This window comes from Nannospalax galili, unplaced genomic scaffold (assembly GCF_000622305.1).
Source record: "Nannospalax galili isolate Female #2095 unplaced genomic scaffold, S.galili_v1.0 scaffold724, whole genome shotgun sequence".
Taxonomy (NCBI): Eukaryota; Metazoa; Chordata; class Mammalia; order Rodentia; family Spalacidae; genus Nannospalax; species Nannospalax galili.
The window spans coordinates 304,877-320,715 of record NW_008350617.1 but is presented as its reverse complement, the minus strand read 5'-3'; the positions used below and the strand labels follow the sequence as shown (position 1 = coordinate 320,715).

Sequence of the window (15,839 nt, the reverse complement as noted above, 5' to 3'; positions counted from 1 at the left end):
AGTTGTTAGCTGCCATGTGGGTGCTGGGATTTGAACTTGGGTCTTCTGTGAGAACAACCAGTGTTCTTAATTGCTGAGCCATCTCTCCAGCCCCAAGTTTTCATATTTAACTTCTGTTTTGCTCTGAGCAGGTCCTTTGCTTGCTTAAAATCTCAGCTCTATATTAAATGTTATATTTTATGAAGAACTTTTAGGGTTTTCGAGTTAGAGAAGACAATTAGGTAAATATTTATCTGCTGAAACTAGATCTCTATAGAATTCCACCCGTTTTCAAAGAAGGTAAATTATTAAGAACATTCTCATCAACCAGGTATGGTAGTGCACATTTGTAATCCTGGCACTCAGAAGGCAGAGGCAGAAGGATAGCTGCAAGTTCAAGGTTAGCCCGGTCCACATGACAAGTTCCAGGACCGTTAGGTCTTAACTCAAAAAACAAACAAAAGAAACAAAACCCAAGAATATTCTCGTGACTTAAGGACAGATCTTCTTGACCCACAATGAGCTTTCTATTCCCAGAAATTTCTAGTCCATGCTGACTGCATGCTCAGTAGTGACACAACAATATGCATTTCTAGTACTAGGTGGGAATCTGAACCAGATTTGGGGTTCTCACTGTGGACAATACTGTCCTCTAGCGAGCATTTTAGCAATTTAGCAATGTCTGGAGACATTTCTAGTTGGTCCAGTTAGGAGGAAGGGATGCATAGTGGTGTTACTACCATCTGGTGGGTAAAGGCCCAAGATGCCACTAACATCCACAATGCATAAGACAGCCCCTCACAGAAAAGACATCAACAGCCAAGAATGAAGACCCTTGATTAAATGATTATTTTGGTATCTCTAAAAATCTTGGGATTCTATAAAGACATGAAAAAAATTTAAAACTTATAAATTTAGTTTTAGTTGCAAAAGGTTTTTACTTATTAGTTAACTTCCTGGTGCCAATGCTAAGAGAAGAAAATAGTGCCAAGATTAATTGATAAATCAAGATGTTCTAGATATATAATTCTAAAGTCATTATTGTTTCAGAAGAAATTTAATTTTCCCTAGGAAAATTTCTCTATTTAGTTTAATGTGCTATTAAGTTTTGCTTGTATCTATTAAGGCCCAATAGACAAATAAGAATTCTTAAAATATGCTTGGCAGTAAAGAAAGATATCTGGAGATTAAAATGTTATGGTGAGTACAGATCATTACTGTTTACTCCTGGAACTTTGTGCTGTAAGTTACCACAATCAGTGTCTTCCCTTAAATACTAAATTAATCTGATTTCACCCTAAAGCGGCTAAGTTTCCTATGTTGTAATAAATTTACAACACTATAATATCAGCTAGATTTTAGCCTAAGAGAGCTTGCAATTAGTTAGTGTCAGTTTAACAAGTGTCTTAACACTTTAAAAGACTTGATGGGATCTCTAACATTGTTTCTAGGATATAATTAAAGATGTTTATAGTCAACTAAGGCCAGAAAATATTAATGCCTGTGGCCAGGAGTTGAGACTAGAACCCAGATTTCCTGGCTCTCATGCCAGGTCTATTTACTTCTTCACTAATGACATGTAACCTGGCTAGGTGTTTCTTATTCTACTTCTGACCTTGGTTCTTCTAGCAGTGGCAATGGTGCCACTTATAATTTCTCATCAAGCTGCCTTCACATTTGCTCAGACCTTCATAGGGGACCAGATCTATGTACAAGTCACCAGGTTGGATGTTTTCCATTAAATATATGGCACTTCATATACTTTATAACCATATGGGCTGCCAAAGGCATAGGTAGTGACAGACGCATAAAACAGGGTCTCAAGGGCTGGGGATGCAGTTCATCAGAAGGGAGCTTACACATGCATGTGTGAGGAATTCAAGAAATGTTTCATGCACAGAACTCTTCTACTACCAAGTATGAGCTCCCAAGATTATAGGCCTTATCTTCTCATTTTTTAAAAATATTTTATTACTTTTATTTTAGGTGTGTGTGTGTGTATTGCCTGGGTGTAGGTACATGCACCCGTGTTGTGCAATGCCTGCGGAGGTCAGAAGAAGCTGCCAGATCCCCTGGAACTGGAGTTACAGACAGTTGTCAGCTGCCATGTGGGTGCTGGGATTCGAACCCGGGTCTTCTGCAAGAACAACCAGTGTTCTTAACCGCTGAGCCATCTCTCCAGCCCCATTATCTTCTCATTTTTAAAGGTGATATTATTTAGAGAAATACAGTAAGTAGCTTGCAGTAACCAGAAAATGCACTGACAGGATAAAAGCCTAATTCCAATTCTATGTCAAAGTCTTAGCTATAGTTCAGAACAGTAGTTTATAAACTGACCTCCACCGACCTGGAATTCACTATATAGAACAGGCTGGTGTGCACTACCACACCTGGCCCTGCTGCATCTTTTTCAAGAGTTACTATGGTCAGTAGGAATAGACTGACTGTGTACAGTTTCAGGCTCCTACTCGTTTTCTACCAGAGCAGCTGTGCTTTTCTATTTTATTTGAATAAAGACTCCTAAAAAGATTTCAAAGCTACTAGTGTAGTGAAAAAGACCAGTGATCTGAGAGTGAGACATCTGAGATATTAGCCCACTGCTACTCGACCTGGTATAAATCACTTCCTTTCCATGAATTCCACAACCTCCCAGTTAAAAGTAAGAGCAAACTCAATTCTAATTTCTTATAAATCACAGGATATCGAGTTTGGCCTCAAGGAGACTGAAGGAGAACTTTTGAAATTATTAGAAAAGGAAGCAAACAATTTACAACTCTTCAGAACCCCCGCCCCTTTAAGAAAGGCATACTTTTGCCTAGGCCTCTTGAGTGCGGAGATTACAGGTGTGTGCCACCACTTGAGCTCATTCTCTCAAGTTTTAAATACATGAAAACACATTATCCTATATACATGTATAGATTCTACATAAGGAAACAGAACTCTGTTTACAGAGTCTCACTCAAAAAGTGGAAGTTAGACAGCTCCATTCTCCATTATATTATAAACATTCTAAGGGTAGAAAATGCTTTATAAATATTATTTCTTTTTTAAAAATATTTTACTCATTATTTTATGTGTATGAGTATACGGCCTGCATGTGTATAAGTGCATCCGTGTCATGCAATGCCCATGGAGGTCAGAAGATGGCATCGGATTCCCTGGAACTGGATTAAGGATGGTTGTTAGCTGCCATGTGGGTGCTGGGAATTGAACCCAGGTCCTCTGCAAGAGTAGTCAGTGCTCTTAACCTTTAAGCCATCTCTCTAGCCCTAAAAATATTATTTCTAAATCAAATACATAGCATAGGTCCTATCATACAATCTGAACTCAATAAATATTTACAGTATGGCTTAGTGTTCATTAGCTTTTAAGCCAAAGACTATAAAAACCACAAACTTCATGCTTTGTTACTTTAACCTCCTTGAAATTGACTCAACTTCTCACTTTTCTGATTGAGTAAACAGATGTGGGTGGCCATAAGCCCCTTATCTATATTGCAAAATTCATGCCTTTAACAAATTAAGCCAGAAAAGCTGGACGTGGTAGCACACACCTTTGATCTCAGCACTTGGAAGGCAGAGGCAAGAGGATATCTGTGAGTTCAAAGCCAGCCTGGTCTACATAGTGAGTTCCAGGCCACCTGGGGCTCCAGGGAGACCCTGTCTCAAAAAGACAAAAACAAGGGGCTGAAGAGATGGCTCAGCGGTTAAGAACACTGGTTGTTCTTGCAGAAGACCCAGGTTTGAATGCCAGCACCCACATGGCAGCTAACAACTATCCGTAACTCCAGTTCCAGGGGATCCAACAGCCTCTTCTGACCTCTGTGGGCACTGCATGGGTGCATTTACCTACATGCAGGTAATACACACATACACATAAAATTAAAACAAAAACAAATTAACAAAACAAATTAAGCCAGAAAAGAAAACTGTACACGATTGGATAGAAGGTCTCACCTGGACCACTTGCCATAGGAAATCCCGCCTCCACCCTAACAGAATTTCCAGATGCCATAGGTCCATTCATTCTCACATCTTGGCTTCGGTTCTGAGCCAAAGCCAGGTTGATAGCACCTTCCCCTGAAAATGACAGTTAAATTATAAAATGGAAATAAAGTAATCAGAGTAAGATGCGGATTTTGTCTAAAGACAGGTATACAAGAAATTTACTTTTTTATGTTCTTGAAGCATTATGGTAAGTTTACCACCACAAAAGGGATGAGTCAATACCATACAAGCTTTTTTTGAGACAGGGCCTCACTACTCACTATATTGCCAGACTAGCCCCGAACTCGTGATTTTTCCTGCCTCAACCTCCAGAATGCTTGGATTATAGGAAGTTGAAATTCTAGCCTACATAGGTTTTTCCATCTAAGCAAATTTACTTACATGAAGCACAGGAAGATCACAATTCTCATAATCATTAATGATAATGCTTAGCATCAAAGAAAGCTTGGAACTCTGAATATTTACTTCCAACCAGCTTACAAACTGTGTGTGTGTGAGTGTGTGTGTGTGTGTGTATGTGTGTGTGTGCGTACTATTAGAAACTTGCTTTATAAGCATGAGAACCTCAGTTTACTTCCAAACAGCTCACAAACTGTGGTGTGTGTGTGTGTGTGTATGTGTGTGTGTGTGTGTGTGTGTGTTCTATCAGAAACCTGCTGTACAAACATGAAAACCTCAGTCTGATTCCCAGTACCCATACTAAAAAGCTGGGCATGGCATGGTGGCCTAGACTTGTAATCTCAGTACAGAGGAGGTAGAGACAGAAGGGTCCCTGAGCTTGCTAGCCAGTTAGCCTAACCTAATTGGAAAGTCCTAGGTCTGAGTGAAAGACCATGTCTTTCACAAGGTAGGGGCTGGTAAAATGGCTCAGAGGTAAAGACACTTGTCCCTGAGCCTGATGACCCGAGTTCAATCCCCAGACCAAAAAGGTAGAGAGCAAGAACGAACTCTTACAGGTTATCTTCTGACCTCCACACCCATGCAGTGGCATGTGCATGCCAACACACATGAAAAGGCATACACACGAGCATGCATACACACACAAAAAAATCATAAAATAAATGTAAAAGAAATTTTTTTAAAGAGAAGAAACCTCTGCATATTCCTCCATAGTAGGTATTTACATTGATCATTGATTTGTCTTTCTACAGCCATGAGCTCATTTGAGTTCATAACAGCAAGAACCATATTTTATTTAAAATTATATGCCAGGTGCTAAAGCAAAATAATGCTACTATATGCCTCTCCCACTTTCATTCAACACATTTACTGAAGAGACTAGCAAACAAAACCAGACATGATCCCTGTCCTTCTGGAGCTTGTAGTCTATGGAGGAATAAAAGAAGTGAAACAGTTACTTTAAGGAAAGTGTGAGATAAATGATCTGGGAAAGAGACTTGTGAGGGCATATAATGGAAGACTGAGTTAGCCAGGGACTATGGCTGAGTGGACATTGACTAGAGAATGCAACTGGTAAGAGACAGTGCTCCATACGCAGAAGGCAACAGTGCAAAGGACCTGTGGCAAAAGGAAGAACTATGTGTTCAAAGAACCAAAAGAAAGCTGGAGAGGCCAGAAAATAGACCTAGGGAGGGAAGCTAACCAAAATAAGGCTGCACAAGGAAGGGAGACGTCAGATCATGGAAGACTCAAGGTCATGGTAGAGTTTGGTCTATATTCTGTGGACAGCAGCAAACAGCACATGGGTTTTTAATTTGCTGTTTATGTATGTATTATATTCAGCATATTTTTATTTTCAAGATGGTCACTACAGTGATAACACTGTTACAAAAGAACTATTCAGGACCTCCTAAACAGAGAAGGAAATATTAAAGTTTATTCAGTGGATGGAAGCAATTAAAATCAGTTCCTTGTCAGGGTACCAGTGAAAGCAAAGTCTGAAACTGAAGGCCAAAAAGAGCAAGAGGAATGAAGTTTGAGGCAACAGCAATAACCTCAAGTCCTCATCATCCCTAAGGTACTGTAAAATGAAGCACAGGATATAAGGAACTACTTGGGATTTTCGAACATAAGCAGAGAAACACACAGAGCAGCACTAGAAATTAAGCTATGTGCTACTGTTATGATTTGGTTCAGATGGGCATAAGGCAAAGTAAAGAACCTTCAATCTGAACGGAGAGAATCCCCAGATCCCGAAGCTGCTGGTTGTTGCTCTGAGCCAGGATCCGTAACCGCTCCGCTGCTTCTCGGGGGATGTTGAATGTGACACGCACGCTGTTCCAGGGCTCCACTTTCTGTATCTTCAGCTTGCTGGATTCTTGAAAAAATGGAGAATAACATTATCAATTTTGTAAGCACTAGAAGATGTGCAACTAAAAACAAACAATATTCCTATTTTAAGAGTAGAGATTCCACCAAAGCACACCAAAATGAGGGGGAAAATATACATTTGATAAATAAGCTTTCTTTAGGACAGAGCAAAATAGTGGAGTTGTACATAATACCATATACAAATATTAACTGAAAAGGGAATAAACAACTAAATATAAGACCCAAAACTCTTAGAAGACAATATACAACAAAAATCTTCACAAAGGATTTGGCAAATGAATTCTTGGATATAACTAACACCAAAGGGACAGGCAACAAAAGAAAAAATAGAAGCACTAGACTCGAAGACTACTTTGTACATCAAAAATCACTATTGAAAAAAAAAAAAAAAAAAACCAACACACACTGGGTGTGGCAGTGCATGCTTTTAATTCCAGCACTCAGGAGATAGAGGCAGGCAGATCTCTGAGTTCAAAGTCAATCTAGTCTATGTAGTGAGTTCCAAGCCAGCTGGGGCTACGGATGGGGCTACAAGGAGATGCTATCTCAAAAAGACCCCCCCCCAAAAAAAGAAAAAAGAAAACAACAACAAAAAACCCACTAAAAGTAAAAAAGGTAATCACAGGAAGGAAAGGGAGAAATTATTTATAAATTATCTATCTGGGGTTGGAGAGATGGTGCAGCAGTTAAAGAGTGCTGGCTGCTCTTGCAGAGGACCTGAATTTGATTCTCAGCACCCACATGGTGGCTAACAACTGTCTGTAACTCCAGTTACAGGGGATCTGCTGCCCTCTTCTGACCTCGATGGGCACCGCACCACATGGGTGCACTTACATACATGCAGGCAAGCAATATACTCATACACATTACAAAAGAAATTTTAAAAATCCAAATTATATATCTGATAAGAGTTTTAATCCAGCATATACAGAGAACACCTCAACAATAACAAAACCAATTAAAAACTGGGCAAATGCCAGGCATGGTGGTGCATGCCTTTAGTCCCAGCACTTGCAAGGCAGAGGCAGGCAGATCTTGGTCAGATTGAGGCCAGATTGGTCCACATAGCTTATTCCAGGCTACTGGGGTGACTGGGAGATCCTGTCTCAAAAAGACTGCCCACTCCTCAACCCCACCCTCCCAAACTGGGTAAATGACTTAAGTATATATTTCTCTAAAGAAGGTATACAAAGGGCTAGAGAGATGGTTCAGTTAACAGCACTGGCTGTTCTTGCAGAGGACCCAGGTTGGGTTGCTAGTACCCACATGGTGGCTAACAACCATCTATAATTCCAGTTCCAGGGATTTCAACATCTTCTTTTTGCTGGCACTGTATGACATGGGTGTACTTACATACATACATGCAGGCAAAACACTACTACACATAAATAAATAAGATTTAAAAGAAGGCATACAAATGGCAAATGAATATATGGGCAGGTAGTCAACATTAATCATTAGAGAAATGCAAATCAATAGTCAGATACCATATCACATACATTAGGACAGCTATTATTTAAAAAAGAGACTATAACAAATGTTGGCAAGGATGTAGAGAAACTGAACCCTGTGTACTAATGGTGGGAAGATAAAAAGGTACAATCTATTAAGAACAACAACAAAAAGTATGATGTAGCAATTTTATTAGTGGGTATAAAGCCCAAAGAATTGAAAGCAGGATCTGGAAGAGTACACCCATGTTCATGGCAGCATTATTGACAATGACTAAATCGTGGGGTAACCCAAGTGTCCATCAACAGATAAATGGGTAAGTAAAATGTGGTGTATACATACAGTGGAATATTCAGCTTTAAAAGGAAAGGAAATCTTATCACATGATACAACAGGAATAAACATTGTGAATACTATGCTAAATGAAATAAAGCAGTCATAAAAAGGTAGAGAGTAGTCAAAACCATAGAATGTAGAATGGCAGTTATCAGGGGCTAGAGCAAAAAGGGAATGGGTAATTATTTGATGGGTATAGACTCAATTTTACAGCATGGAAAGAGTTACAGAAATGGTAGTGATTACAGTATACATTATAAATGCATTTAATCACCACTGAAACATAAACTTAAAATAGGATGTCAAGCCAGGCGTGGTAGCACACACCTGTAATCCCAGCACTCAGGAGGCAGAGGCAGGCAGATCTAAGTTCAAGGCCAGCCTGGTCGACATAGTGAGTTCCAGGACAGCTGGGGCTACAGGGAGACCCTGTCTCAAAAAGCCCCCCCCCCCAAGAAAAAGGATGTCAATTTTTTTGTGTGTATGTGTCTTTTTGAAGCAGGGTCTCCCTCTGCCCCAGCTGTCCTGGAACTCACTATGTAGACCAGGCTGGCCTTGAACTCACAGAGATCCGCCTGCCTCTGCCTCCCAAGTGCTGGGACTACAGGCGTGCGCCACCACTCCTGGCTGGATGTCAACTTTTAAAAAAAATTTTCTTTATTTTTATTTTACGTGTATGAGTGTATTGCCTGCACGTAGGTAAGTGCACCCATGTTGTGCAATGCCCGGAGGACAGAAGCCATTGGATCCCCTGGAACTGGAGTTACAGACACTTGTTAGCTGCCATGTGTGTGCTGGGATTCGAACCCAGGTCTTCTGAAAGAACAACCAGTGTTCTTAACCGCTGAGCCATCTCTCCAGCCCCAGGATGTCAATTTAAGAAAAAAATTTTATTTACTACTTTTATTTTATGTGTATGAGTATACTGTCTGCATGTATGTAAGTGCACCCGTGTTGTGCAGTGCCCATGGAGATCAAAAGAGGACATCGTATCTCCTGGAATTAGAGTGACAGATGGTTGACAGCTGCCATTTGAGTGCTAGGATTCAAACTGAGGGTTCCTCTGCCAGGGCAGTCAACACTCTTAACCTCTGAGCCATCTCTCCAGCCCCACAATATATTTTTTTTTAATGTATTTGACAATAAATGATTTTTTTTCTTTTTTTTTTTTTTTTGGTCTTTTTGAGACAGGGTCTCCCTGTAGCCCCAGCTGTCCTGGATCTCACTATGTAGACCAGGCTGACCTTGAACTCACAGAGATCCACCTGCCTCTGCCTCCCGAGTGCTGGGATTAAAGGCGTGCGCCACCATGCCCGGCTAACAATAAAGGATTTTTAAAAAGTTAATTGAGGTAGTAATACTGTTTGTAATTACTTTTAATTTTTTTTTTATTTTTTTATGCGTATGCGTGTACTGCCTGCATGTAGGTAAGTGCACCCGTGTTGTGCAATGCCCGCGGAGGACAGAAGAGGCTGTCAGATCCCCTGGAACTGGAGTTAGGACAGTTGTTTGCTGCCATGTGGGTGCTGGGATTCAAACCTGGGTCTTCTGCAAGAACAACCAGTGTTCTTAACCACTGAACCATCTCTTCAGCCCCAAACTTTTTTTTTTTAATTTTTTTTATTTATTATTTTTAGTTTATGTGTATGCGTGTATTGCCTGCATGTAGGTGAGTGCACCCGTGTCATGCAATGCCTGCAGAGGTCAGAAGAGGCTGTTGGATCCCCTAGGACTGGAGTTACAGACACTTGTTAGCTGCCATGTGGGCGCTGGGATTCGAAACTGGGTCTTCTGCAAGAACAACCAGTGTTCTTAACCACTGAGCCATCTCTCCAGCCCCTGTAATTACATTTAAAAAATTTTTTTTATTTTTTTATATTTTTGGTCTTTGAGACAGGGCCTTCCTGTAGCCTCAGCTGACTTGGAACTCACTGTGTAGACCAGGTTGGCCTCAAACTCATAGAGATCCGCCTGCCCCTGCTTCCCAAGTGCTGAGGCTACAGGCATGTGCCACTATGCCTGGCTGTAATTACATTTTTACAGACTAGAAAGCTAATAAAATTTATTCAACAGCTCCAGACAAAATAATTTTCCCTTTTGTTAGAATTCAGATATAGTAACATTCATATCTTTTATTCAATCTTTCAACATTAACAAAATGGCCATGTAGGAATATGTTTTCTCAAAATCAGAATGTCTATGAAGAGAGTTTCTACATGTCATCCAAGCCCCTTCTCACTCTTAAATCCTTAGATATTGAAAAATAGCACACAGAATTCACTTGTTCTAGTGTGAAACAAACAATAAAAAAAGACTACTTATTAGGCAGGTGTGGTGGCACATGCCTTTAGTCCCAACACTGGGGAGGCAGAGGCAGGTAGATCTCTGTGAGTTCAAGGCCAGCCTGGTCTACATAGTGCATTCCAGGTCAGCTGGGGCTATAGGGAGACCCTGTCTCAAAAAGACAAAAACAAAAACAAAAACAAAACCCCAAAAAACAAGAACAACAAAAAGACCACTTACTAAGGGCAATCAGACTAACATAATCACAAAATTTTTAAATGATCAGACAATATTTAGTCAAAGTCTATTTTACAGGGAAGAAAACTGAGGCCCAGAGAGGCTAAGTTCCCACAAACACGTATCTAATGTAGTAAAATCAGAGACAGCATTAAAATCTAGTTCTAATTCCAAAGTCTATTTCTTTTCCATGGCATTTATGTTTCCAAACAGTGAAAGACAGAAAATTTTGGGTCCTGGTCACAGAATAGATACGCTTTTTCTCAGTCTGAGGATTACTAGAAACTTGGCCATGTTCTACACAAATAACACATTCTTTTATAGTAGTGTGATTTGTTGATATGGTCAAAAAGTCCTTATTTATAATACAGTTATATCCTACCGGCAGTTTTTGGTTTTTTTTTTTAAATATTTTTATTTTTTATGTGTACAGTGTATTGCCTGCATGTATGTGAGTGCACCTGTGTTGTGCAATGCTGCGGAGCTCAGAAGAGGGTGTTGGACTCCCCTGGAACTGGAGTTAAGGATGGTTCTTAGCTGCAATGTGGGTGCTGGGAATTGAACCCAGGTCCTCTAGAAGAGCAGTCAGTGCTCTTAACCTCTGAGCCATCGATCTCCAGCCCCCTATCAGCAGTTTTTAAAACTAAGCAGGAGTGGCCCACACCTGTAATCCTAGCACTGGGGTGACCAGGAAGATCACTATTTCAAAGGCAGCCTAGGCCATAACCCTATTTTAGGGAGCAAACAGAAACTGTTATCTGGTTGGAACTCACTATGTACACCACTATGCCTGAACCTGAGAAAATATTTTTGGAGTCAAGAATACGATCTGGGCCAGTGAGATGACTCAACAAGTAAAGGTGCCTGCATGATAATTTGAATTTGATTCTGGGACCCACATGGTAGAAAGAGAGAACTGATTCCTACAAGGTATCCTTTGACCACCACACACATGCAATGGCACACATACCCCTTCCTCCTCAAAATTAAATGAAATGTAAAATTTCTTTTATCCAACAGCACTATAAATGTAGAGTTGGTCATTTACTTAAAAGCTATTTATAAACTCTGATGGTTAAATTATCAACTTAATTGACTAAGAAATCCCTATGGTGCTGGAGAGATGGCTCAGTGGTTAAGAACATTGGCTTAAGATCCTCTTGCAGAGGATCCGGGTTTAGTACCCATTGCCCACACGGTGGTTAACAATCTTTCATAACTCACAGTTCCAGGGAATTTGTCAGCCTTTTCTGGTCTCCATGGGCACTGCACACATGGGCGTACTTATATGCAAAACACCCATGCACATAAAATAACAATAAATTTTAAAAAAGAAATCCCTATGACATTAATGAGGCACAGCTTTGAGAATGTGTGTGAAAGTGTTTTCAGAGAGGTCTAAGTGAGGAGGGAAGACCCACAGTGAATGTGGGCAGCACCATCCCATGGAGTGGGTCCCAGAACTGAATAAAGTGAAAAGGGGAAGGCTAGCTGAGCACTGGCATTCTCTTTGCTCTGCTTTCTGGGCAGCATCATGGACATTCCTGCTCAACATGCCTTCTCAGACTACAATCTTCTGTACTGAGAACCTAAACAAGCCCTTGCTCCTTTAGGTTACCTTTTGTTAGGTATTTGATCATGAAATAAGAAAAGTAACTAATATATAAATAGCAACAACAACAACAACAACAAAATGTAATGAAGAGCAATGAACATCCTCAGGCCCAGACGGGACTTTATAATATCATGTATTATGACTATGGTTAAAATTACAATGACAGAAATAATGGCAATATCAACACATAATATTCTCTCATATTATGTATACTAAATAATCTAATTATGGTCTTGTATAACACAGTAAAAAGTCCTTAAAAAAAAAAGCTTCCCCCAAACATCAAATTTCAAAGAAAAAAAGAAAAAGAAAAAGAAAAAGCTAATTAGTACATGATCAAACTGAAATTTGTGATAAAAGGATAAAATCTAAGCTTCTCATTATGTCTAAAGGGATTAGAAATTATGCTAACCAAAAAAGACGTTAAGGAAATGGAGGCTCAGAAACATAAAAGCTCACCAGACCCTCTCAAGTTATCTCAATATGCGGAGACCAGATGGGAACTGTGGTGAAGGGATTGGCCCACAGCGACACCTGCTACTCAAATGCCAAGCAGGAAAGAGCTCAATGCTAGCAAGTTTCCCCATTTTAAAAGACAAATTTAAAAACTTGGATTTTAATGTAAAATATCTCAATTTTGAAACTCAAACATTGAGAACAAAACAATACATTCCAATTATTAAAAGTGGGCTAAATGACACTTGGCTGAAGGCAAGATCCAACAAGCTATCCCAGTCAGTGACCTATCACCTAGAACTTGAGGCAACTAATTTAGAGTAAATTGTAGGTATACTAATAGAAAAATGGATTTTTCTAATCTTCAAAAAGCCTCACAGATCTAGTTTAATTTTCTCAAGTTACAGGTAAGGAAACTGAGATGAAACAATAAATATCTTAATGAGCTTAAATAAATGAATTTGGGTTTGGAGAATTACTCCTATCCAGAACAACAGAGGAGCCTTTGTTAAGCAGTATTTTATTAGTAAGTTCCTTCGTGTACTAAAAGGAAACAAAACAATTTATGTTTTAAAAAATCCATAAGATCTAACTTTGTACTTAAAATCAGCCTTCCAATTTATTTTGCAAAACTGAAAATAACCATGAAAAGGCAATTAAAAAATAAGAAGGAAACAATAATTAAAAAGCACATTACCCATGTGTAACAAGTTGGGCACATTCTTTAGTATCGCATCCAGTTTCCATTTGAAGTCTTTATCGTCTATATTTCCCTTGAAGGCTACAAAAATTGTGGAATCCTCCAACATACTATCACTTTTTATGTCATCATCTTCTAGTCCAGAGTCAAAATCCATCTCGGAGTCATCCATTGTTGATGAACACAAGGAAGTATAGATGTCTTCTAGGTTTGGAAGGTCATCTGAAACCATGGTGATTGTTATTCCAGAAGCATATGGAAAGTGGACAATAAGAAAACCTTTGAAAAGAGGGATGCAAAAAGCAGGTATCATCACATTTCCAACATTCATCCACAGTTTTGTGAAAAATGTACTTTATTTGCTAAGTAAAATTTCTGTTTATATTATATAATTTTTTGTAAGCCTAGAATATTGGGAGGGGTATATAAAAGGTCACAAAATAAAACAAGCTGTGCAGGACAGTTCATATCTTTAATCTCAGCAAGAGAATCACAAGTCTGAGGCCAGCCTAGGCTACGGGGTTGAGACCAAACAAACAAAATAGCATTCAGAAAATCCTTTATAAAAAAACCATCTTTATTTATTTTCCAACTACATTTTATAAATTCTAACAAACATTAGGGGTAAATAATTAAAAACTAATAGATTTTTAGGGCTTAAAAATTCTGCTCAGAGGCAGGCAGATCTCTGTGTGAGTTGGAAACCAGTCTGGTCTCTAGAGCAAACCAGGCCAGCTGTGGCTAAGGGAGATGCTGTCTCAAAAAGAGCTAAAAAAAAAAAAAAAAAGGTTCTGCTCAGTAGGAGAAAAGACTAACTGCTGAAACTGCCGAAACTGCCTAAAAACTACAGCTATTTAGCAACTATTTCAAAAGTTGAACTGCAAGAAAATAACCTAATGATGTACTGAGATCTAATTAAAGCAAGAACAAGCCAAACCCCAAACTGGTAGACAGACATAATATGGATTGGTAAAATGGCTCATCAAGTAAAGGCATTGCCACTAAACCTCATAACAGAGCTTGATTCATGGAACCCACATGGTGGAAGGAGATGACCAATTCTTGCAAGTTGTCCTCTGATCATGTGTCCCCCCACACACAAACACACAATAAATAGAGGTTTAAAGCTGGGCATGATGGTGCACACCTTTGGTCCCAGCACCTAAGAGGGAGAGGCAAGCAGATCTCTATGAGATAAAGAACAGCCTGGTATACATATCAAGTTACAGGCCAAAAAAAAAAAAAAGCATGGTGGCTAAAAACCGCCCATACTCCAGTTCCAAGGGACCAGACTCCCTCTCTGTCCTCTGCAGGGACTACATGACATGGATGCACTTACACATATGTAAATAGAACAGTCATACACATGAAATAAAAATAAATAAAAAATAAATTTAGCCAGGCGTGGTGGTGCACACCTTTAACCCCAGCACTCGGAAGGCAGAGACAGGCAGATCTCTGAGTTCAAGGCCAGCCTGGTCTACATAGTGAGTTCCAGGACAACTGGGGCTATAGGGACCCTGTCTCAAAAAGACCAAAATAAAAAATAAAAATAAATAAAAAATAAAAAATAATTAAAAATGTGTAAAAAGACATAAATGTTAGGACAGATGTTAATAAAATGAAGATTAAAAGAAAAATACAAAAGATTAATGAAACAAAGAGATAGTTCTTTTATAGACATGATTGACAATCCTTAGCCAAAATAACCAAAATAAATAGAAGACCCAAATTAATGAAGTTAGGGGGCTGGGGATATAGTTTAGTTGAGTGCTTGCCTAATATGCACAAAGCCCTGGGCTTGATCCCCAGCATCATCTTTTAAACTAGGCATGGTGATGCACACCTATAATCCCAGCACTCGGGAGGCAAGAGGCAGGAAGATTAGCTTCAGATACATAAGGAGTTCATGCCTAGCCTGGGATACAAGTGACTATCTTTTTTAAAAAGTGAACAAACAAACATACACACATACACAGACCGAAAAAAGAAAAAAGAAATAATAAAACAGGTACCAATGAAAGCCACAGGAGCATTAGGGAATATTTTGAAAACTCACACTTTAGTAAGTTGGAAAATCTAGAAGAATGGTTGTTTTTCAACACATATGACATACCAAAACTGAACCAAGAGCTACAACCTGAAAAGATTAATAACACAGTGAGGGTTGGTGAGATGGCTCAGTGGTTTGTAAAAGCACTTGCTGCCAAGCCTGACAACCTATGTTTAATCCCCAGAGAAGTGAACTTTTTTTTTTTGGTCTTTTTGAGACAGGGCCTTCCTGTAGCCCCAGCTAGCCTTAAACTCACAGAGATCCACCTGCCTCTGCCTCCTGAGTGTTGGGATTAAAGGCATGCACTACCATGCACAGCCTGAGAACCAACTTCTAAGAATTGTCCTCTAATCTCCACACCTTACTCACATGCACACACACACACACACACAATAAATGTAGTTAAAACGTAACCTAACAAGCCCAGCA

The 15,839-nt window shown here is 39.4% G+C and overlaps 1 protein-coding gene across 5 annotated transcripts in view; it reads right to left on the bottom strand.

Moving 5' to 3' along the window:
• Ncoa6 (nuclear receptor coactivator 6) overlaps nucleotides 1-15,839 on the bottom strand; it is an 87,756-nt gene that overhangs the window by 50,904 nt on the left and 21,013 nt on the right. For 4 of the 5 annotated variants that reach the window (XM_017801885.2, XM_008847883.3, XM_008847882.3 and 1 more), the window contains exons 3-5: nucleotides 13,355-13,636; nucleotides 6,109-6,264; nucleotides 3,936-4,058 (exon numbers count right to left, since the gene is read on the bottom strand). In XM_017801885.2, the coding sequence (XP_017657374.1) occupies nucleotides 3,936-4,058; nucleotides 6,109-6,264; nucleotides 13,355-13,589 (514 nt within the window). In that variant the 5' untranslated portion in view covers nucleotides 13,590-13,636. The remainder of the gene's footprint in view (nucleotides 1-3,935; nucleotides 4,059-6,108; nucleotides 6,265-13,354; nucleotides 13,637-15,839) is intronic. The other variant, XM_017801886.2, reaches the window with a different exon arrangement.